General features: G+C 52.1%; 3 protein-coding genes across 3 annotated transcripts in view; all 3 read right to left on the minus strand.

Annotated features, from left to right (window-relative positions):
- LOC308414112 (kallikrein-10-like) overlaps nt 1–11,046 on the minus strand; it is a gene marked incomplete at both ends in the record, with an annotated part of 35,764 nt that extends 24,718 nt beyond the window's left edge. Inside the window, 4 exons of the mRNA XM_080909288.1 lie at nt 8,382–8,515; nt 9,057–9,331; nt 9,852–10,035; nt 10,956–11,046. Of these exons, the coding sequence (XP_080765414.1) occupies nt 8,382–8,515; nt 9,057–9,331; nt 9,852–10,035; nt 10,956–11,046 (684 nt within the window). The remainder of the gene's footprint in view (nt 1–8,381; nt 8,516–9,056; nt 9,332–9,851; nt 10,036–10,955) is intronic.
- Nucleotides 11,047–13,370: 2,324 nt separating this feature from the next.
- Nucleotides 13,371–17,360, minus strand: KLK11 (kallikrein related peptidase 11; the record flags this gene model as incomplete). The annotated part of the gene is made up of 6 exons (XM_080908738.1): nt 17,327–17,360; nt 15,620–15,694; nt 15,125–15,281; nt 14,393–14,658; nt 13,793–13,929; nt 13,371–13,523 (listed from the first exon to the last, which is right to left on the minus strand). The coding sequence occupies exons 2-6, from the start codon at nt 15,657–15,659 to the stop codon at nt 13,371–13,373; spliced, it is 753 nt and encodes a 250-aa protein (XP_080764864.1). The 5' UTR covers nt 15,660–15,694; nt 17,327–17,360.
- A 1,441-nt stretch (nt 17,361–18,801) lies between these two features.
- KLK12 (kallikrein related peptidase 12) lies at nt 18,802–22,987 on the minus strand (the record flags this gene model as incomplete). Its single annotated transcript, XM_080908736.1, has 5 exons — nt 18,802–18,957; nt 19,911–20,044; nt 20,945–21,201; nt 22,329–22,488; nt 22,951–22,987. 5 exons carry the CDS (start codon nt 22,985–22,987, stop codon nt 18,802–18,804), a joined length of 744 nt encoding a protein of 247 aa, XP_080764862.1.
- Between the last annotated feature and the right edge of the window lie 670 nt (nt 22,988–23,657).

A 23,657-nucleotide genomic window follows, 5' to 3' on the forward strand; every position in this document is an offset into this window, starting at 1 on the left:
CAGAGAATATGTATGTATTCTCTCCATCAAACCAAACCTGTTCTGGGACCTCGATCAGGGCTCCTTCTCTCAAGCACACGGGCCTCTCCTGTGGTGTTGAGAAATCTGGTCCTATCTGGATTAACCTACTCTTGTCATAACCTGCCCCCTTCCCCACAGTTCCCCAAGAACCCAAGTGCTCACGGTCTCGAAAACCCACACCCCCCTCTGTCCTCTGCTACCCTCCCAGAGCTCACACCTGTTGTAATGGTCTTACCCCCTCACCCCCCCCCACTTCTTTTTGTCCATCTCCCTCCTGGCACGGGGGCGAATCCCCTGGGAGAGCTCAGCCTGAGTCTGACTCATCCCTGTCCCCAATATCACCCTGTTCTGGGTGGGGCTCTCTGGAGTCCTGCGGAGATGTCAGTGATCGTCTTTCTCCATACCGTCCTTTTTTTCTGATGAACTCTTACTCATCTTCAGGACCCAACGCTCCTCTGCTGACATGCCTCCAACGATTTCTTCAGGCCAAGGCCGGCTTGGCCCTCACGTCCCTGTGGTGTTGTGATGTGAGTGGGAGCTTTAAGTTCTCTTGGGGGTAAAGATTAGCTGCTGGGGAAACACACACACACACACACACACACACACACATGCACACACGTGAGTGCACATATGCACACCACCACCACCAAACATCAACAAACAAAACCAACATGGCGGTTCATGTTTTTTGAATCCCAGCACCCAGGAGAGATGACAGGCAGACCTTGGGGGCTTGCTGGCAGGTTAGCCAATCTGTGATGTCCAGGTTTAGTGAAAGGCTCTGTCTCAAAAAAAGTCAGAAGGACCAAGAGAAGTCTCAGTGGGAAAAGGGGCCTGCTGCCAAGCTTGAGCTGAATTTGATCCCTTCCACCCACATGGTGGAAGAAAGAAAAAACTGATTTTTATGAGTTGTCCTTTGACCTCTACGTGTGCACCGTGGCATGACTACCTCACAGTCCCCATCACACGCACACCAGTTGTGAATAGTAAGACGTAATAAAAAGATGTAGAGGGGCTGAGGAGTATCTCGGGGTCGGGGGTAAGAGCATTAGCTGCTCTTCCAGAGGACCCCAGTTCAATTCCTAGCAACCATATGGTGGCTCAGAACTGAGACTCCAGGAGATCCGGTCCGATGCCCTCTTCACTCTCCTTCATCCCTGCATGAACACAGTGTTCAAACACACATATAGGAAACATGCACATACATATTAAGTAACGAAATTATAAAACAAAAACTTAAGGAATATTTGCAAAACGAAGAAAGAGTGGGCAGCAGTAGAGGGACTGAAATGATCTGACCTCTGGCCTCCAAACCACACACACACACATGTGCACACACACACATGTGCACACACCTCTGGCCTCCACATGCACACAAACACACACACATGTGCACACACATGTGCACACACCTCTGGCCTCCACATGCACACACACACACACACACACACACACACACACACACACACACGTACACATCAGGTAGCTCACAGTAACCTGTATTGTGAGTTAGTGAGCCAGCTTCCAGAGATCTGATGCTCTCTTCTGGTATCTGGCCTCCACGTGCACACACACACACATGTGCACATGAACACATACACATACATACTAAACAAAAAGTACCTGCTATGTGAAGAATATTTAAACTGTCTTCTCACCCCACCATGCAAGTACATGCCAGCCAAGGATGCAGTTATTCCGCTTGCATCTTAGCCTCCATGGGAAAGAGCATTTTCTGCTCTTCCAGAAGACCCGGGGGCGGGGCTTCAGTTCTCAATGGCCACGTCAGGTAGCTCCTGTATGGCGCGTTAAGGCGCCAGATCCTGGAGATCTGCTGCCCTCTTCTGGTATTTGAGTGTAAGTACACACATAATTAAATACAAATTAAAAAATTTTTTTTTTAAAGTCTGTGTTGATAGCTATCCTTAAAAAAGAAAAGATTTATTCAGTTCATGTGTTAAAGATGTTTTCTCATGCTGGGCCCCGACTCCAGATCTCACGACGAGAGCTCTTTAACTGCCGGGCTGTCTCTGTCGCCTCTAGCAGCTACCTCTCAAAAACAACATCATTGGTGATAACCTATTGGAAATCAGTCTGGCAATTCCTCAGAAAATTGGACATAGTACTACCTGAAGATCCAGTTATTCCACTTCTGGGCATATACCCCAGAGACACTGCAATATACAACAAAGATACATGCACCACAATGTTCATAGCATCTCTATTTATAATAGCCAGAAGCTGAAAAGAACCCAGATGTCCTTCAGTAGATGAATGGATACAAAAATTGTGGTACATTTACACAATGGAGTACTACTCTCCTATCAGAAACAATGACTTTATGAAATTCTTAAGAAAATGGATGCACCTAGAGAATATCATACTGAGTGAGGTAACCCAGTCACAAAAGAACAGACATATTATGCAGTCACTGATAATTGGATACTAACCCCAGAAAGCTCTGAACACCACAGAAACAACTCACAGACTACATGAAGTTCAAGAAAAACAAAGGCCCCCCAAAAAAAATGAAAAATCATTATACTTAATCTTTACACACCAAGAAAACTTTGACTATTTCCAGGTTACATCTTGTTTTACATGTACTTTATGCTCATTGTAACTAGTAAGATCTTAATGCATACTATCAAACCTTTAAAAAAAAATCAAGTACTGACAAAAATGTATTCATATACTTTTATGCAAAAATGCTTTTAAAATCTGTCCATGTATCTTTGTTTTTTAAAATAAAATTGTTCAATTTTTAAAAACGACATTAATGTATTGTATGTGGGCATGGCAAAGAATGTGTGTGGAGCTCGGAGGGCAGCTTGTGGGAGTCATTTCTGTCCTTTCCTCTGTGTGGTCGTGGGTCTCAAACTTAGGTCACCGGTCTTGGCAACAATCCCTGGTACCCACTGAGCCATTTACCTCTCCAGCCCAATTATTCGAGTGGGATTTTATAAAAGGATTTACATTCTAGGATTCTATGCTCATGGGTTTTCCCCCTGGATGTATGTATCCGTATCCCCTGGTATCTGTGGATGTCAGAGGAAGGCATTGGTCCCCTTGGAACTGGAGTTACAGATGGTTGTGAGCCGCCATGTTGGGGTTGAGCCTGGGTTCTCCGTGTTCATCCTGTGCTCTTAAGCACTGAGCCATCTCCATCCCATCAATAGTCTGGGGTTAAATAAATTGGTTTCTGTGATCTCATTTCATCTAGCAGGTATCTCTGTTTTGGGGTACGGCGTTGAAGTAGGGTACACACACTGTACAACAGCTGTCGCAAGTGTCACAGAGGAAGTGGGTCTGTGGAGGGGTAACCAGGAAGGGGGGTATCATTTGAAACATAAACTAATAAACTGATTAATAAAAAAGAGAGAGAGAGAGACAGAGAGATTAATAACCAGCAAAGACAGTTTGTCTAGGGCAATCCAGGGAGGCCTCCCAGAGGAGGTGACCTCGCTGAGACCTGAATGTCAGGAATGTGAGACTAGCCTGTCTCTCGGACCTGATGAGCAGCTTCCTGAGGGTAGGGTTTGGTTGGAGTCATCTCTGGGACTTGGCAGAGGATGTGGATGAATTACCTCCAGACACGAGGCTGGTCTGCAGGACCCTGGTTACTGTGCCTTGGATCCTCGGATGACACACAGGACTGGCATTTCCCGGGCATGCTGATGGTGTGGGGTAGGGGAAGAGCCGATGGGAAGGAGCTTTAGGTCAGACTCCATGTTCTGACCTTAGAACACCAACACTCTGTAGGCTCTGGGCCTGGTACATAAAGAGACTCAATTAACTGGTGTTCAACAGGGGAAAATGTGCTGACTGAATACGTGAACACTTTTCTCTATGTCCTTTGAACTCCTATTCATCCTTTAAGACCCAAGCTAAATGCCCCTCAATCGAGATTTCTGTGCTCCCTTTATTGAGGTCTAGGGTAAGTCGAGATGCTCAAACACATGTGTGTTTCATCTGAAACCTGGGGAGAACTCCATATGCCTTTTGGAATAAAGACATTTATCCACAGAACATATCAAGATGGATATCAAAATGACCTCTCTCCGACAGAATGCTCAGAGCCCTTAGCGTACAGCGCGGTCGTCTTTCTAAAGCCCGTGGGAAGGCTCCTTGCTGAGTTTAGCACTGAGGGTCACTGCTGTAGCTGGGAGCAGGCACTGGACCCTCGAGTTCCAGGGACCCCGGGGGGGGGGGGGAGGCGGAGAGTGTGTCACGTGACCCACAGTCAGGCTCATTCCTGCCAGGACAGGAAGAACTGGTGTTGGGTGGACCCAGAAATGGGACCTTGTGGGAGGGGAACAGGAAGTGGTTAAAAAGACCCTTCCGTAAGGTTAGGAGGAATGGAGAATCTGATTTTCCCATCAGTCCTGCGGGTGGGCTGGGGGTGAGGCCGGAAATAAAAATGGTGGGAGAGGGTTCCTTTGCTCCAGAGTCTAGCTAGGGCGTCTCACTAGCCGAGAGTCAGGGATTTCAGCACAGTTAGCCACAGACAGTGTTTGTCTCAGTTTCTTGTTGCTCAGAGCAGAGCTGTGTTTATTTGTTGTTTTAAAGTCACGTCTGTTTGTCTGTGGATGGGTACACGGATGTAAGTGCAGGTGCCTGAGGTGTCTGACCCCGCGCGTGCTGGGAACCAAACTCAGATTCCTCTGTGGCAGCCGTACACGCTCTTAACCACTGAGCCATCTCTCCAGGTGCACTGGCTGGTTTCGTGTCATCTTGACACAAACGAGTCATCACAGGGGAAGGAGCCTCAGTTGAGGAAGTGCCTTCATAGGATACAGCTGTGTGGCATTTCCTTAATTAGTCATGGATGGGGAGGGCCCAGCCCATTGTGGGTGGAGCCATCCCTGGCCCCGCCCATTTGGGTGGAGCCATCCCTGGGCTGGTGGTCCTCGGTTCTATAAGAAGGCAGGCTGAGCAAGCCAGGGGAAGCAAGCCGGTGAGCAGCATCCGTCCATGGCCTCTGCACCAGCTCCTGCCTCCAGGTTCCTGCCCTGTTCGAAGCTCCTGTCCTGACTTCCTACAGTGATGAACGTGGAGGTGTGAGCCAAATAAACCCTCTTCTCCCCGACTTGCATTTTGGTTATGGTGTTTCGTTGCAGCAATAGAAACCCTAAGACATCCTCCCGTAGTTTAAATATTTGGAATTTTATTGCTGCCTGCCTGTATATGTCCCACATGCTGCCTGGCAACCAGAACAGGTCGTGAGAGCCCCCGTAGCTGGGTGTGAGCTGCTATGTGGGGGCCCTGGGAGAATAGCCCACACTCTTAACAGCAGAGCCATCTCTCCAGACCTTTCCCCCACCTTCTTCCTTTCTCAACATCTTTTTTACGTTTGTTTATTTTGTGTGTATTCCTGGACACGCAGGCCACAGTGTTCGTGTGGGGGTCAGAGAACAATTTGCGGCATCTGGTCTTTCCCTCCGATGGTGTGCCCCATGGAGCTAGTCGGCTGGTCCTCTATTTCTCTTATATAGAAGTATTTTCAGAAAAGAATCCTAAAGTCAAAGTAACCCAGGCCAAAGGACAAAATGAATCTGACCTAGGTTGGGCCTTGCTCCTCTCCTAAGACTTTTCTGGGTCCCTCGGAGTCCAGATTGTTAACTGTCAACACTGTAGGTAGCTGCCTTCCCAAGCCCTTCTGATTTGGAGTTGCGCCATCTCTGCTGTGGTCCCACCAGAAGCCACCCTGTGACCTCATTTAGATATAGTGGCACAATTATATTGATATAACCAGATATCCTCATGATGCCGACTCTAAACCCCAATGAAAAGCCCATTCTGACTATCGTGAGAACCAATGAGCCGGGCTCTCCTGTGAGGAGCCCACACTCCTGGAATAGGTGAGGAGGTACGGTGGGTAAAATCACGTGCTGGCAAGTCTACAACCTGGGTTCCATCCCTGGGATCCACACAATGGAAGGAGAACACAGACTCTCACAAACTTCTCTGATCTACACATACACACACACACACACACACACACACAAATACACATATGTACACATACACACACATACATACACTCTCACACATACACACATGTACACATACAGAAACGCACACAAGTACACATATACACACACACTCACACACACAGACACACATGTACACATACACACATGTACACATATACACACACTCACACAAACACACACACATGTACACATACAGAAACACACACATGTACACATATACACACACACTCACACACAGACACACATGTACACATATACACACACACTCACACACAGAGACACACATGTACACATACACACATACACACACATGTACACATATACACATACACACATGTACACATACAGAAACACACACACGTACACATATACACACACATACACACACTCACACAAACACACACACATGTACACATACACACATACACATACACACATGTACACATACACACACTCACACAAACACACATACACACATGTAGACATACACACCTGTACACACACATGCACACATATACACATACACAGATAAACACACACATACACACACTCACACATACACACATACTCATACAAATACACACATGTACACACACATACACACATGTACACATACACACATGTACACATACATAGCTGTGCACACCTGAACAAATAGATATATAAATATAATAAAATGGAGGCCACGCCCATCCTCTTAGGTGTACCTTGCTTTCTTCCAAGGTGCCTCTCTTTCTTCTAATCCTACTGCTTAGAACCTGTTAAAATTTCTAGCAATAAAACTCCAACTTGGGCAAGGTGGTGACTCAGCGGGTGGAGCGCTGCCAAGGCTGACATCCTGGATTCAGTCCCCAGCACAGCAGAACTGGCTCCTGAGGTGTCTGTCCTCTGACGTGTGCCCGTGTGCCCACATTCACTCACGCAGACACATGTCTGCTTTTGTAAATTTGAAGGACCTGTAAAGGCTGCTCCGTGGGTAAAGGTGTTCACCACGGAGCCAGATGACTTGAGTTCAGCCTCTGGGACCCACACAGTAGAAAAAAAGGACCAACTGCTTTTGACCTCCACACATGTTCCATGCTGCGTGCGTGCAGGCGCACATACACAATATGAATGTGAAAATAATAATAATATAAATATAAAAAAAAACAGAAAACAAAAGCCTCCAACTCTGCTGCAGTCTGTATCATCACGAGATCCAGTTTTACCGGAACTTAGGTCCTTAAAACACAAGAGGATCTGAGAGTGCTCTGGGCGGCAGTGTGGAGCCAGATTCTTCCTTGCCGCTGACATATATGCACTCGCTGGCTCTGATCCCAGACAGAGGCACACACACTGGAGGTCAGATCAGGTAGTGTTTAATCAGCGATAACCAGATGGCATTCATGTCTCCGTGACAATTACCATAAACACACAGACACACAGATACGCATACACACACACACACACACACACACACACACACACATGTTCCATCACGGTCTCCATACACTATATGTAAGAGGTAGACAATTCATTGTCCCCATTTTTCAGACAAGGAAACCAAGACAGTACCAGGCTTGTTCCGGTCACACAGAGGAAGGAGGTAGAGCCAGGTTGAGTGACAGATAACTTCTCTTAGAGACTTGGAGACTGCCAGCTTTCCTTTCAGGCACTAGAGCGTTTTTTCAGCCACCTTTGTCTGCGCTTGTGAGCAGAGAACAGGAGTGGGGAGGGGACGAGGCAAGAGGGTACATTCTCAGCGGCATGGGCAGGCATGGGGGGAGGGGTGGGGGCAGGCGGAGTGTGGGAGGCTGGTCATTTGGAATGAATGACTTCTTCGATCCAGGAGATGTACTGGCAGATCCGGGTGTAGATAACTGGGTGCTTGGTAGCACCACATGGATAAACGCCCCATGAGGGGATGCCTTGAAGGATGCCCTCACACACCAGGGGGCCACTGGAGTCATTCTGGGGATGAAAGGAAGGAGGATACCATGAAGTGAGAACTTCCACTGTGCTGGGGGGGTATGGTTGGGTTAGGATACGGAAGATGTTGGGATGGGGTGGGATGGGGTTAGGAGTTGGGGGTGAGGGGATGCAGAGAGAGGTGATGCTGGCATTGGGGAGGGTAAGTTGAGAAGTGACAATGGAGATGGGATGGGTTTGCAGCTGGAACCGGCTCATCTAAAGTGAGGAGAAGGATCAAGAGCTGGGGGTTGGCAGGATGAAAAAACGGGTACAGTGGGTCGAGAAAAGAACAGTAGGTTGAGGAGGAAGGGGGGAAGGCAGATACAGCGGTTTCCGGTGTCTTTCTGACTGCCCCACCCCCACCCCGCACCCTCCTAATCCAAGAGGCAGACTTGCTTGCTGATTGGTCCTGACCTGGCAAGAGTCTTGGGTTCCGTCCTGCTCCGCACACATCACGTGGTTCGTGATCACATCTGGGTAGAAGGTCTTGCACTGCTTCTGGCTGAGGAGAATGACTCTGGAACGGCTCAGTCTTCTGTTGTACTTCCCTGGGAACGGGCAAGTCACACAGGGACCAGTTAGCTCTCTCTTCCAGACCCTGGAGTCCAGTCCCGAACCTTCCTCCTGCATACCCTGGGGACCCCACCCTCAGGCACAGAAATTCATACCTTCATCCTCTCTAGGCCTCCCCCCTCAAAGCCAGGGTACCAGCCCCAGCCTTTTCTCTCAGACCCCAGGGGTCTAGATCCTAGCCTTCACCCTCAAAACCAGATGTCAGACCTCAACCCTCTTACCCCAACCCGGGAGTCTAGATACAACCTTCCTCTCTTATACCAACAGGGCCAGGCCCCAGCCCTCTGACCTCACATCAAGGTGTCTAGACTCCAGCCCTCTTCCCAGATCCAGGGCTACAGACCCCATTCCTCTAATCTCAGATCCAAGAATCCAACCCCAACCTCTGCAGTGTCTAGGGTCTAGCTCTCATTTTGCCTTCCCTTTGGACCCAGGAACCTAGGCGACAGGGTCCTCCCCTAAACCCAGGAGTCCAGCCCTCCTCCTGAAAGTACACTCTTCCAGCCCGATTCTTGCCTCTTCGGGTGACTGTGGTCCCCCAGCCTGAGACCTGGCACTCCTGCTTTGGCTGAGCGCACCGGGAAGGCAGTTTCACAGGCTCCACGCTGGACATCAGCATTACGGGACTGCTCAGTTTTAGCATCATGAGGTCGTGTTCAGTTGCGCCTGGTGCCAGCATGGGACCTGAGCAAGGCCGGTACTTGGGGTGGAAAACAGGGGAACTCGTGGACCGCTGTTGCTTCTTCTGGAAAAGCAGCAGGAAGTCGCCTCCAAATCGAGCCATCAGTGGCCTGGGGAAGGAAGAAGAGTCGGCTGGAGGGAGGCAAGGTCTTCATGGAGACCCAGCCTGGTCTCAGTCCTTGGGTCAGAGGGTGGAGAAGTGAAGTAGGCTCCTGGGACCAGAGGGTCTGGGAGAGGAGCTGGGGCTGCTCCCCTGGGTCTGAGGGAGGAGGGCTGAGGACTGAAACCGGGGGTCTGAGGGAGGAGAATATGGGTTTGAGGACTGACGGCTGATGATGTCTCAACTCTTTGATATGATGCCCACCTCTCCTTTCTTCGTGTCACCTGGTCCTGTCTCCTTGAGTTATAAGTATACGAGGAGGCAACAGGTTTATTTGTCTTAAATTCTGACGAAAACAGGCCCTGACTTCTGTAGACGGGAGCGATGGGCTCAAAGCGTCCCGCCCTGGCGTTGCCGCTTGGATCCTGCCTCTTCTGCAAGATGGCTAACATCCCTAGCCTGACCGAAGCTGGGCGAGTGCCTGGGCCCCATCCTCCCCGCTCCTCCATTGCTTCTGAGTCATTCCTTACTTATTTTTCCAGCAATGTGCGGGCGCGAGCACCCAGTTCTGGTCCACCAGGACACCCGTGCACTGGAACTGGAGGCTATGGAAGAGAGAGACCTCCCAGGGATAAGAGTCACGCGCGTACAGGGTGCCGGAGGTCTCGAGGTCCACGTGCGTGTCGTTTCCCGGGAGCAGCAGAGCCTGCGCCGCTGGATAGAGAAGCGGGACGAGGGACTCAGGTCTCACCCGGCCCGGTTGGGATCCGGGTTAGTGCAGCACTTCACAGGACTGGCCTCTAGGGGACGCAGCTGAGTCGCGAGCAGTGGGAAAATTAGAGAACTCCGCAAACCAATTGCTGAGGTGTGAAAGGGCAAGAGGGCTCAGGATAGAAGGGGAATAAGACACCCCAGGGCTGAGGCTGGAGTGGGAGGCGGATGGAGGGGTGGGGGTGAGGCAATGTGCAGAAAAGGCAGGGATTCTAACCTACCAGACCGCGACCAGATGCGAGCCAAGGCAGACCATTGTGCAGAGGGAGGTACGGGCTAACAGGGTGGATAGAGGGGCAGAGACACAGCGGAGCGGTAAGAAGCAAAGATGGAATACAACTGGGCGGTAAAGGGAACAGTCAACCCGGTGGTGGAGGCAGCGAGGAGCAGGGGATAGGAACTCAGTGCGTCAGTGAGGAGAAGACAGGGACTCGGTGGTACAGCAAGAGATGGGGCCAGGACGCTGAGAAGCGCTTGACAAATGGGAAGAGATGTGCAAGACAGAAGTTTAGGTCTAGTCCAAGGATGGGAAGGTGTCCAACACTGCACAGCAGGTTAGGGGCACGGTAGCACCTCGTTTAGGAAGAGGAAGGGATGCAATGGGTCTGTAAGGGGTGAGGAGAAGCCACGCAAGTCAGGAGAGGCGAAGGGGCGGGGAGGTTGATGGAGCGAAGGGGCTGGGTTCTCTAGCAGTTGGGCGCAGCATCTGAGGACAGAGCCCACCCAAGGGTGGATCCTGCTTGAGATGTCTATGTGGGTGCCAGGCCCCCAGGAAGGAGAGCTGACTATGGTTGCAAAGGCAACATTCCCTCCACCTCCAGTCCTGGCCCTTCCCTCCCTGTCGCCCCCGGCCCCAGGCTCACCCCAGAGTTGCACCATCAGTAACGGCGGCAGCAGCTTCACCGGGGACAAGGAGCCAGAGGCAATGGAGAGGTGAAGAGGCAGGACCCTCATAGCTGATACCTGGCTCGCAGAGGTCTAAAAGAGATGCTTGGTTAAGACCCCCTGCCTCAGCACACCTGGGCCGCTTCAGTGGGGCCCGTCCCTCCAGAGGGGAGCTTCGTGCACCCAGCCATTCTTGGCCACCAGCCACGCTGAGCTCCAAGTTCTCACCCCTTCGTGGGTGGGTGGGGGTCCTGCTCGGAGCCCGTGAGAACCATTTCCTAACCCCAGAGCTGAGGGACTTCCCCATGCTGCAGGGAAATCAGGGCTACGAAAGAGTTCCTGCCCGTTGCCCGAGGGTCTCCACCCATCCTCTCGTCCACCCCAATAGGGTGGGGTGCATCCCGCTTCACCTGGGAGTCACCAGTAAGAAGGAAGAGACTCAGAACTGTCTCGTGCCCTGCACCATGGGCTGCAAATAGTTCTCTGACAAGGGACCCCTGGCCAGACCTTCCCTTTTAACCCTCAAGATCCCGGAAGCTCCCCCCCTACCCTCCCCCTTAAGGATTCACTCCCTCTCTTTCCCTCTCCCTAATTATAACGTGGGTGGGGCTGGCATTCAACCAGGGCCCCAGATTCCTGCTCTGGGAGGGGCCCTGGAATACAGGCTCCTGCCAGTGACAAGAATACCTTTTGTAGCTGGCTTTCTTGGGGGTTCCCCCATGCCCTGTTCTGAGAAGTGTTCCCAGGTATGGTGGGAAGATGGGGGGATTAAGTCTTCTGGGGGATTGGGGTGATGGTGAGGGGTGGTGAGGGGAGACAAAGAGGGGGAGAGGTATGCACCGACAGGTGCCAGTATGCGGAAGAAGAGGGAGGTGGGCAGAGTTTGAGTAGGCAGAAGGAAAGAGTGGGAAGGACACAGACAGACTCCCAAGTGTGTAAACCGAGAAACAGTAGGCTCCTTGTGCCTCAGCAAGTGCTTAGAGGGTGGGAGTGGGAAGCTGTAGTTTTGCACTAAGCCTGTGTGTGAGCATCTTGTACCCTCCCTATGTGTCTTTAGGCGACACGGGCTAATGAATCACATCAAGGGACAGGCCACATCACCTTGGCTGACACCCTCATCTTGGGTGAGGAATGGGAGGCTCAGAGAGGGCGGTGACTCATCAGAGGTCACACAGCAAGTGAGTCCACCTAGCGACTAGAGCTGGTTCTCTCTAGTTCCAGTGATCTCTCCCCAGTTGCTGAACAGAACGCGTGTGTTATCTGAGGCTTTCTTGTCTGCCGAGAGCCGTGTTAACTCCGGAGGTTGCTTTGGCTCAGCCCTGTCCAGACTTTCGCAACAGTGACCATATTGTGCCAGCCACCAGCTACTGAGAGCCACAGAGCATTGGAAGTGTTTAAAGGTGACAGGAATGGCCTTCTGCTTTTGTGTCCTTTGTCTTCCTTTGGGCTAGCAGGTGCCAGTCCAGCACCGACCTCAGTGGACTGAATCTGGCAGTAACCTCCTTTGCTACCTCTTGCCCAGGTGTGAGGACACACTCACTGCCATTACACTTTTGCATGCGCAAGTTTTCATGGAGAGAGATGAACTAAGTACGTTTTTTTCCCCTGCCTGTCCAGCAAGATGGCTTGTGGGGTAGGGATGCTTGCCTAACAACCTGGGTTCTATCCTTGGACCCCCACACGGTGGTGGAAGGAGAAAACTGACTCCTGCAATTTGCTCTCTGACTTCCATGTGTCTGTGCCTACCTTCATGTCTGCGAAGTGGGTAGAAAATTAGGACCAATCTCCTAGGGGTGTGTGAGCATTCAGTTGATTAGTAACATTAAAAAGATGTTGGGGGGGGGTGGAGAGATGCTCAGCGGTTCAGAGGCCTTGCTGTGCTTGCTGAGGACCAGGGTTTGGTTCCCAGCACTCAGTACGGTGGCCACGGGGTCTGATACCCTTTTCTGGACTCCTCGGACACCAGACAGGCATATAGCATTCAAACAAATATGCAGACAAGCTCTCACACACATACGGCATTTACAAGCCCTCTGGATCAGGATTAATATGCAGTTGGCACTCCAAAGAACCATTTACCGTTTAACAAACATTTATTGAAACCCTGGAATATGCCAGGGACCGTCTTCAAAGCTGGGAACAAAACAACACAAAGCAACCAACCAAACAAAAACCAGTGATGATCATGTCCAGAGTCACAATTTAGTTCAAGTCAGGATTTGATTTCAAGCCCCAGATGGATCATCAAGTTAGAGCATCCCTACATTATACTCGTGGTGGGTTGGAGAGAGTCCACACGAGGGTCCCAGCCGAGGACGTCTTAGGGAAGAATGAAGAGAAGTCAAAGCATTAAGAAGAGGATGGAGGGGTTGGGTGGTGGCAAACAGGCCCCTCTAATTGTTTCTCATGACCTCGTGGATCCAGTCAATGTATTTGCAGACTTTTGTGTAGACACCAGGCTTTCTGGTGACCGCACATGGGTCCTGACCCCAGGAGATGATTCCTTGAAGAGATCCGTTACAGACCAGAGGGCCTCCAGAGTCACCCTGGCACAAGAGGAGACACGACCTGTTAGAGTCAACGGGATGCTTGGGATGGGGTGAAGGCGGCAGGGCAGGTGAAAGGCTAACAACGGCACAGTGAGCTGAAGGTGGGGTTCTGGGCGAGAAGATGGGGTTAGTCATGGCTGGGAGCTGGAAATGAGGGTAAGCCTGGGGAGGCAGGGTTGGATATGGCTGTGGTCAGGGCTGGGGATATCAGTTAAGGTGTGCAGGAATGGGGTATGTGGCTGGAGACCCAGCCCCTGCCTGCTGACCTGACAGGAGTCCTTGCCCTCTTTCCGAACGCTGGCGCACAGCATGGTGTCTGTGATGTTGCCCGGGTAAGCCCTCTCACACTCCTTGTGTCCGATGATGGAGACGTTGGCACATCGCAAGGAATGAGGCAGGTGCACTGTGGGGACAGCAGTGGAGACAGGTGTGAGCAGCGGTCACCTGATTTCCCAACCCCACCACAGTAGCCAGCACCTGGGACAATCCTCGCCTTTCCCCATCGCTCCGCTTGTAACTATAGCAACAGCGATGCTAAAGAGTGAATTCTTCCCACTCCTTGCTCCCTATGTGTTATCTCTGACCCCAGTGTGGTAGGTGGCTGTGATTAATCTTCCTTTAGAAAAAACGACAACAAACAAACCTCAAAGCAGTAAAGCCACCTGCTTTAGATCCCACAACTAGAAAGTTACAGATTTGGGAATCACACCTGTCTCTCAGAATTTCCCATCTTCCTTTTAGCTCACCCCTCTCCTGCCAGCCCCAGGTAACCAAGTCTCTTGATCTTTCCCTCTGAAGATTCATCGTGTCTCCTCTCCCCACATCCCATCCCCCACCCTGATCACGTTTCCCTCAGGAGCCCCTACACTGGGGGCTGGACGTGGTGCCCCATCCGGAAATGAGGCAGCTGGTGCCTGCAGTGACGCAGAGGGCGGACAGGGTGAGAGGCTGCACAGCTCGGGTGATGAAGGCTGGAGACGACATCTTCACAAGCATGATGTCATTCCGGTGGTCTTTGTTGGGGAGGCTGTTGTTGAAGCCGGGGTGGGGGAAGGACTGTGTGGCCATCCGCCTCTGCTCGCAGCCATCTGTCTTCTCCAGATTGTGCTCCCCAAGGAGGATCACGTAATGGCTGAGGTGGGAGAGATGTGGTCAGAGGTAGAAAGGCAGGGGGACAGGGCAGGGGTGGGGAGGGAGAGATGATGAGTTGTACCTTGCGAACACCCAGACCCATCCAACTTCCAGCACTGCTCACCCCTTCGTCCTCATCCTGACTAAGGACCATCCTAAGACCACCTTCATCCCCTTATCATCAACCCAACTAGATCCTCATCGTATAAGCTAATGCCACTCCATCCCCCGTCACTCCACCTTCACACCAACTAGACCCCCGTCATGCACACGAATACGACTTTACCCTTTCCAGTCTTGAGCACACCCCATCTTCCATGCTGATCCTACGCCATCCCTAACACTTCCACCACTGCTGCCACCCCACCCCACATGTCCTCTCTAGCCCCAGCCCCTCTCTCCATCCATCTCTCCATCTCCAGCCCCCTCCCAGCCCCGCCCAGCCCCTCCCCAGCCCCCGCACCCACGGCTTGCGGCAGTGGGCTGCTGTCAGGAGCCATTTGGGGGCGATGAGGGTTGCCCCACAGAGAAGCCGGGTCTTCTGAAAGAGGGCCACCTGCCAAGGCTGGGAGTGAGGTCTGCACTCATAACCCTTGATGATTCTCGTCTCTCCCGCTACGTGCCCTGGAGGGGGCAAAAGATGAGATACAAGCGTTAGAGGAGGTAGGCTGGTAGAGGGACCCCGGAAATGAAAGTGGGAGGAGCAAAAGGGTAGGCGGTCTCATTCCCAGCCGGTGCGCCCGGGTATAAGACGATACTTCCAGGTCATTAGAGGCTGTCCTAAGATTTTGAGAGGACCCATTCTCCCCTCCCCCATTCCTCCTCTTAGACCCACTAGATAATGCCTGGTATAGTTCAAACTAGTTCATGGGGCGATCTCCAAGCAGCTGCCACCGTAGTTGTAGGGGAGACTTCGAAATAGGAGAGGGAGGCCCCACACTTTTCTCTAAGCCCCACTGTACCTGTAACCAGAGCAAGTGCAATGAACCGAAGAATCATCATGGCCTGGAGCAAGGCAGGACGGGCTCCAGGTTCCCCTGGGGACAAGGACGGAGGCCTAATCACTTTAAGAGGCAATTGGGAGGCTGGCTTTTGGTTTTTCTTCTTTCCTTCACCTGTTGGGTTTCTGTGCGGCTCTGGCCACCTGCCTGACTCCTTTCCCCAGGGAAAAGTCCCGTCCGGGTTCTCACACCAGTCCCCAAACCTGTGAGAAAAGCGACTGGAGTGGCCCTGGGCAGAGGCTTGGATCTAGGCTAGCAGCTTCCTGGATATTGAGAACAACAGCTGGGAGGGGCTTTGTTGGGCAAGGCTCCTAGCTCAGACGGCTTAAGCCAATGGAAAAGGAAGACCCCTGGAGAAATCTTAGAGAACACGCTTCTTCTTCCTTATATGAGGACCTGGCTTGTTCCACAACTGGGAACCCCACAAATGGGAGGACAAGGGGAAGGGGCTACCTACTGGGGAAGGACCTCATTTTTGATGTCCCAACACGCAGAATATTAGGGACCTGTGAGGTCTGTCCACAACCAGTGAAGTCCCACCCTCCACCCTGTTGAACTCCTGGGAAGGACAGCCGGACAGGGCTGGGTGTGGTTGGCTAAGGGACAGTCGGGTGCCTACAGCTGCCCTTGTGGGCGGAGGTGGGAGAGAAGGGCAGGACTTAGCCACCGGAAGGGACAGAGGTCATTGAGTTTGGGGGCAGCAGTTTGGAGGTGAGAGGTACACAGAGAAGCTGGGTGTGGCTTCAAGTCCCTTCCCATTTTCCAAGGACAAATCAGAGGGGGAATGCATCCATCCTGGGACAGAAGAGACTTAGTTCCTAAGATGTCCGTCTCCTGGATTGGGTGGAGGTGGGGTGAGGGAACCTTTCCTTCTCTTCTGGATTCAGTCCTGGGCTCTGGGGATGGGGACTCTAAAGGGTGCGGTTGGCAGCTGTAGCACCCAGTGAAAAAAGGCAGACAGGGAGGCAGAGGCTCCACCAGAGGAGGGGCTGGGATGACCGGGCTTCTAGTCCTGTCTTACTGCTCTGGTAGAGGGTTGTGTTGGGACCCTCCCAAGGCAGCCTTGGGGTCTGGGAGCCAGGATGTCACCTGTCTGAGCCCCTCTCTTCCCTGTGGTCTCCTCCTGTAGGTATACCCTTTTCTTTCCAGCAGGTCTCAGAGTCTTAGTCCCCCCCCCCCCCCCCTGTGTGTGTGTGATTTTGGTTTCTTTGCTGCTAGGCTTCTGTCCCTGCACGTCTTTGGATCTTTGTTTCCTCTTGTCTCAGCTTTTTGTCCTGAGCCATCCCTTTCTAGGCCTCCTACTGTGCTGGTCTCTGTCTCCTTCTCTCTAAGGTCTTCATCTCTGTCTCTCCTCCTGTGGGCCTCTCCCTCCTCACAATCTAGGCCCAGTGGGCCCCTTGGCCTCCTTTGGGCCCTCCCTTCTCCTTTCCAACAAGAGAAGGGGGGAGGCATCTGGGGCATCACAGAGGTGGGGCTGCTCGCCAGGTGAAGGGGCAAGACAGGACAGTGGGGGAGGCAGGTCAGGGCCTGTGACAGCCATGGCTCAAGAAAGGAGAGAAAAACCTCAGCGGGTATGCCAGGGGCCCCAGGGCTCCTGTGTGGGCCTCCTTTCTCTGCTGACCCTTTCCCTGCCCCGGGTCTCCACTGCCCAGGCCTTCGGGCACTTACTGGGTTCTGTAGATAATTTCCAGTCACTGTTCAGCCTCCTGGGCGTCCTCATTAGATAGCTCCAGGTTCGAAGCCTCGGTTCTCCCCAGCTTATGTTTCCATTTGGATCTTTTCTTCCGAAGGCCTTCTTCCCTAACCAGATGTGGGGCAAGGCGGGGTAGGCCTAGGCTCTGCCTGCAGCCTACCGTGGCCTCAAACCCTACGGGCTCTGCCTCTTCCTACCCAGGTGACGTGGAACAGGTGACTCCACCCCAGGGAAGCTCAGTTCCCTACTCTGTGACATGGGGTGGAGTGGGGAGTAAGAAAGCAGAAGGATTGCTGGGAAAGTGGACCATCCTTGAGCTTTTGGGGTGGTACACCAGGTCCCATCCTAGGTGGTTTTTTTTGTTTGTTTGTTTTGGTTTGGTTTTTATTTTTTTCTGCCTTCTGAAGAGAATGTCGAGACAGGACCAGTGGGGTGGGGATAACCAACTACTGTAGCTGCGTTGTTTCCTTTCCAGACTCACCTTGGACCATCTATGACACATAAAACATACTGGCATCCTGTAAGAGGCAGAACAGCTGAATACTCTGGTACAGTCAGGTATCTCTCTCCCCCCCCCCCTCTCTCTCTCACACACACACACACTGGTCATTTATATTCAGTTCCTGAGAAAGCCAAAAGCTGGGGCTGGAGAAACAGTTCAGCAGCCCAGAGCCCTGGCTGCTCTCTCTCTCTTGAGGACCTGGGTTCCGTTTCCATGGCTCACACAGTGGTTTACAACTATTTGTAACTCCAGTCCCAGGGGCTCCAAACCCAATGTCCTCTTCTGGCTTTAGTGGGCACTGCATACATGTGGCTCAGAGACATACATGCAGGCAAAATACCCATATACACAAAATATAACAACAACAACAACATAGATAATAATATCAACAACAACAATAATAATAAATTTAAGGCCCAAAACTTTGATTATAAAACAGATTCTCACTATGTAGCCCTGGCTGGCCTGGAGCTCACTCTGTAGACCAGGTTGGCCTCAAACTCAAGAGATCAGCATGCCAAGTGTTGGGACTAAAGACCCCTGGACTGTTTATTTTTGCGAGAGGGTCTCATAAAGCTCAGGATGGCCTTGAACACCCGATTCCCCCTCACCTCTCTCTTGAGAGTGCTGAGATCACAGGCCTATGCAACCAAGTCCCAGCAAAAAAAAAAAAAAAAAAAAAAAAAAAAAAAAAACACCCACCCTTTCTGGTTCCTTCAGTCTTATATTAGCTGTTAAACAGACAGGTGCAGCCCCTTCCCTTGGTTGTATAACCTTTATTCCAGTCAGTTCCACGGACCCCTTTCCACTGCCATAGACATACTCGAGGTTTCAAGAGGTTCTAAGCTCACAAGGGTGGGAGCTTGGACTGGTGAGGGAGGAGATGCAGGTGCTCCGAGGGGCGGAGTGGTCCCTAAGCAGAGCTGCATGCAGACCCGGGGGAGCGGGTTAATTGTTCCTCATGACAACTCTGACCCAGTCCGTGTATTTGCAGACCTTGGTGTAGACCCCTGGAATGCCTTTTTGACCACAAGGCCCAACCGATCCCCAGGAAACCAGACCTTGAAGAACCCCTCCACACACCAGGGGGCCTCCAGAGTCACCCTAAAAGACAGAAACGAGGCCGATATTAAAGGAAGTGGCTCCAAGTCAGTTCCGAGAGGAAGGGGCACAGCTGGCGCACGGGAAGAGCACGGTAATAGCCAATGGGGAGGAAGATGCCGCCTGACTTGGGATTCCGGCCAATGAGTGAAGAGAATGCTATCTTCCATGGCCAACCCCAGGAGAGGAGGGCTGGTCTACAATAAAAGAGAACGCTCTGGGGAAATTGGTTGGGCTCTGGACCCTATGATACAGTGGCCTCTTTTAGGGTGTCTGAGAGATCAGGGATACCTGATCACAACTTGACACAGTCAGATTTTACGACCTTCTTCACCCAATCTCTCCCTCCCCCTACCCCCTCCCTCCCCTTTCCCTCCCCCTTCCTCTCTCCCCTCTCCCCGGCCCCTCTCCTCCCTTTCTTCCTCTCTCTTCCCCACATGGGTAAGCTCAATTAGTTGTTGGTGGGGAAGCCTTGGAGTACCCTTGAAGGTGTCCCTCTTTTCCTCCCTCTCCTGGTCCTCCATTCGGCCCCCTCTCTCCTAATCCTTGCCTCTTTTCCCCTCAGGCCAAGTTTCCTTTCCTCGCCAGCCCCATCCCTCTCTCTCCATTCCTTCACTCCTCACCTCCCGCGTCTGGGTCTCTTTCTATTTTTCCTCTACCGACACTGTCTCCCAGCCCCTAGCTCACAGAGTTCCAGGTGCCAGGATCACATCAAAGTGAGTCCTGGTGACCATACCTGCTGCCCCCTCTCCCCCTTGTTCAGTGCTTCCTGCCTGGAAACCAGAGAGTCTGGCTGCAGGGTCTTGCTGTGAAAAGCGTCAGAGACACTTTTAACTGCCATACGGACTCAGGTTCCTTCCTCCTCAGTGTCCCGGCATGCTTCCTGTCTCTTGACCCCCAGTCAAGGCTTAGTCCTTCCCGTTCCAGGTGTGGTCACCACCCCTGAGTGGATTCACCTGACAGGCATCCTTTCCGGCCTCTCCACCTGCACACAACATATTCTCCGTCACTCTTCCGGGAAACACCGCATGGCACGTCTCATTAGAGACAATGGCGAGGTTGAGGCATTGGAGCCGGTCTGGAAATGGGTCTGGAGATGGAAGATGGGTGATCTAATGAGGTGACCTAGGGCCCTCTGCGACGTCCCGCAGACGTCCCATCCAAATCCGAATCCTTCCCCTCAACTCCGCTGCCTCTGAAACACTCTTGAGTTTCGTGACTTAGTTTCAAAGTGACCCTTGTCCCCAGTTCATGGGCTTAATCCCATGACCTTTGACCTCATTCCCTCTCAATCTCAACCTCACTTCCTGTCTTCCGTCTCCTGAACCCATGTCCTGAGTTTCGCTTTAACCTCAGCTCTGCATCTTCCAAACTTTCACTCCATCTCAACTAAAAAAAAAAGAAAAAGAAAAAAGAAAAAAAAAGTCTTCTGATCTTGGGTCATTTGACCTCGGATTCCATGACATGAAAACCCTGGCCCAATTCCTATGCCTTCCAAACGCAGACATGAGAAAGATTCTGACAAGACTGTGATTCAGTGACCTCAGAGTCCCACCCCTAGTGGAGACTAAGCCCAGACCCTCAGCTGAGAAGTCTAGGCAGAGGTTCTACCATTGAGCCACATCTATAAACGTTTTCACTTTGTATTTTGAGACTGGCTCTCATTCTCTACCCCAGGCTGGCTTTGAACTTGCAACCCTGAAGCCTCCGGAGTACCTGTGATTAGAGGCCCAGTAATACCAGCCTTATAAAGACCTCTAGTGCCTGAACCCACTACCCATGATGTTCTGATGACCCCTGGTATTACTTTGATCTTTGGTCACAACTCTAACCCCTGGCTCCTGACTCCATATTCTCTTAACCTGTGTGACTCTAAAGACTCCCACCTACCATGACCCCTGACTCTGATGTTTAACCCCACGCCCGTGCTCTCTCTGAAGTGAATGGCTTGATCTCTTACCCTCTCACTGCTAAACTTAAGACCTCTTACCCCATGGCTTGTTTGTAGTACCCCATCCTGATATATGACACTTGGCCCCAGTAGGTGCACAGGAACTGGGCAGGGCCACGGGCCGGACAGCGTGGGTCAGGTGGACGGGTCTGTTCAGCCGCAGGAGTCGAAGATCATGCTCATGGTTCTGATAGGCACCATGGTAGCTGGGGTGTGTTATGGAGAAGGTGGTGAGTCTGAACTGTTCTGTCCTGTCCAGCTTGGTAAGGCTGTGTTCCCCAAGGCGTACCACGTAGCTGAGGGTACAGTAGGTCAGTAAGTGACAGATAGGTCGTCTCTTACCTCTCTCTGTCTCTGGGTCTCTGTCTCCCAGCATCTATGTATGTTACCGTAGTCTTCTACTTCCCTGGCCCCTGTCTCTCTCTGCTGCTCTTGGGCAACCGGTGCCATGGGGCAGGGGTGTCGGCAATATACCAGCTGCCAAATTTGTCCCCATAGCCAGCACCAGTTCCTGGGGCTGCAGACTGAGAAGTGGACAAGGGGGACACCACCTGTCTGTCCTGCACGGATCCTCTTGGTCTCCTGGCACCTAGGCTTCCTTTCACAACCAAGTCCAGACCTAGAAAATGGATCATCTGGGGTCTGGGGAGATAGCTCAGGGGTATCTAGTTGGTGTTTTGTCTACTTGAAGATGCGCACCTCCAGCAGAAAACACGAAGGCGTGTTAAAGAGACACCAGTGGTTATCAACCCATCTATCAGATTATTGGAACAAGGGACCCCAAAGAAAAGGGAATCCCTCTCCTAGAAACCTCATGCTGGGAGAAGAAAAAGATGCCAACCAAGGAGTAACATCTCCCGTGAAGAAAGTTCAGGCAGTTCTAAGAGCTCATAGACTGACTTCCTTACAGGTTGAGATTGAAGCCCAGACTGTGGTGGGTCAGCAGTGGGTAGGACCACATCATGGGCTACATAGACAGACATAACATTACCCTCTATTACTCCTCAGTCTCCCTGAGGGACCCCAACGATGGATCAGAGGGGATCACGGGATCGCCTTGTGCCCTTCCCAATGTGGCGGCATTGAGTAAATCTCCTTTCTGTTATTATATTGTCTGCTTTAATAGACTTCTCAGGGAAGAGTGGCTGAACTTGGCTTCTTGGGGGATATAGGCTGTGACTCAAGTTCAGTGACACTCTGAGTCTAGCTGGGGTCAGGGAATGCCTGCGGCAAGTGTTACACACTGCAGGGAAGGAAAGGGCACAGAAGGAAATGGAAGAGGAACGGGGCGGTGTGCGCGTGCGCATGCGCCATTCAGGTCCTCTACCCTCTGCGCACCTCGTCCTACCTGGTAACGTCCAGCTCTACTCCAGGAAGTTTTTCTGCCCCTCTAACCCAAGGAGAGCCCATCCAGGGCGCTTACTTGCCACTGCAGTGAGCAGCCGTAAGGACCCACTTGCGGTCCACAAGGACGCCACCACAGCGCAGGTATTTGCCATGGAACAGCCCCACCTGCCAAGGCTGCGAGTTCTTCACACACTCAACGCCATTATAGATCTTCTCCCTGTCTGCCTGACTGAGACCTGAGGTGGGATGGAAGACCAGAAAAATGGGGTTAGACGTGAAGATAGTGGGTGGGAGGAGGAGGCAAGGTACAGGAAGGCAGAGGCAAAGCAATGAAGGCTGAGTGTGTGTGTGTGTGTGTGTGTGTGTGTGTGTGTGTGTGTGTGTGTGTGGTGATGGTGGTGGCATGTGCTTGACGTCCCAGAACTTAGGAGGCCGAGGCAGACTCATCACAGGTTTCAGGAAAACAAAACAAAATGCACAAAAAGGTGGGAGATGAGAAATAGCAGAGGAAGCTGTGTGGTCCAGTGAGACAGCTAAGCAACCTATCCTCAGCACCAGGTTCGGGGAAGGGGGTGTATAAAACATCATGGGGGAATGGAAGGACCCAGTCCCAGGGATGCCACCACCCTTCCTCTGCCCCTTTCCACAGCCCCACGCCCGCTCTAAGTCCCCCCAATCCCCCAATTCAGAAAACTCACCCACAACACACAGGAGCAAGAGAATGCTTAGCTTCATGGTGGACTGCCTCCAGGGTCTGCCAGGAAAGTTGGGGTATCTGAGATCACCTTCCCCCGTGCTCTCACCTCTGCCCTCTTTTCTCTGACCCCTTCTCCCCCACCCCGGGCCACTCCTTCATGGTTACCACCTTCTCACCTGTTTACCAGGTCTTCAATGGTCTGTCACCCGTTCAGCCTGTCTCTCCGTCTCTCTCCTGGTTCACCTACCTTCCAGCCCTTGCATCTGCCGGCCACCTTGAGGATCACCTCTCCTACTGTCCACCCGTCACACACGGTGCCCCACCTGATCCCTTTGTGTCAGCTCCTCGGATTTCCGTGTCGTGGTGCGGTGGTGGGGTGGAAGAGGACGAGGAAGTCAGGGTGGGGCATGGCTCTAATCCTGCAGAAACTCTCTGCAGATAATGACACATAATTGAGCTTTGTAGCTCCATGAAGACCCAGCTAGACTTACCCCTACCCCACCCCCAATGGTCCAGGGGATGGGCCCAGGGGACAATGACTCAAGGTGTCTGTGGACCTGGATTCTAATCCCCACTCTAGGAAGGAATGAGCTGCCAGGGTGGGGCCCTAGGACATCCTGAGCAGGGAAGGGCAGAGGAAAGAGGCTAAGTACAGGGTATGAGGGCTCAGTGTGGGAACTGAAAGCGGGGGTGGGGGGGAGGAAGAGG

The sequence above is a fragment of the Micromys minutus genome (assembly GCF_963924665.1).
Source record: "Micromys minutus genome assembly, chromosome: 32".
Classification (NCBI taxonomy): Eukaryota; Metazoa; Chordata; class Mammalia; order Rodentia; family Muridae; genus Micromys; species Micromys minutus.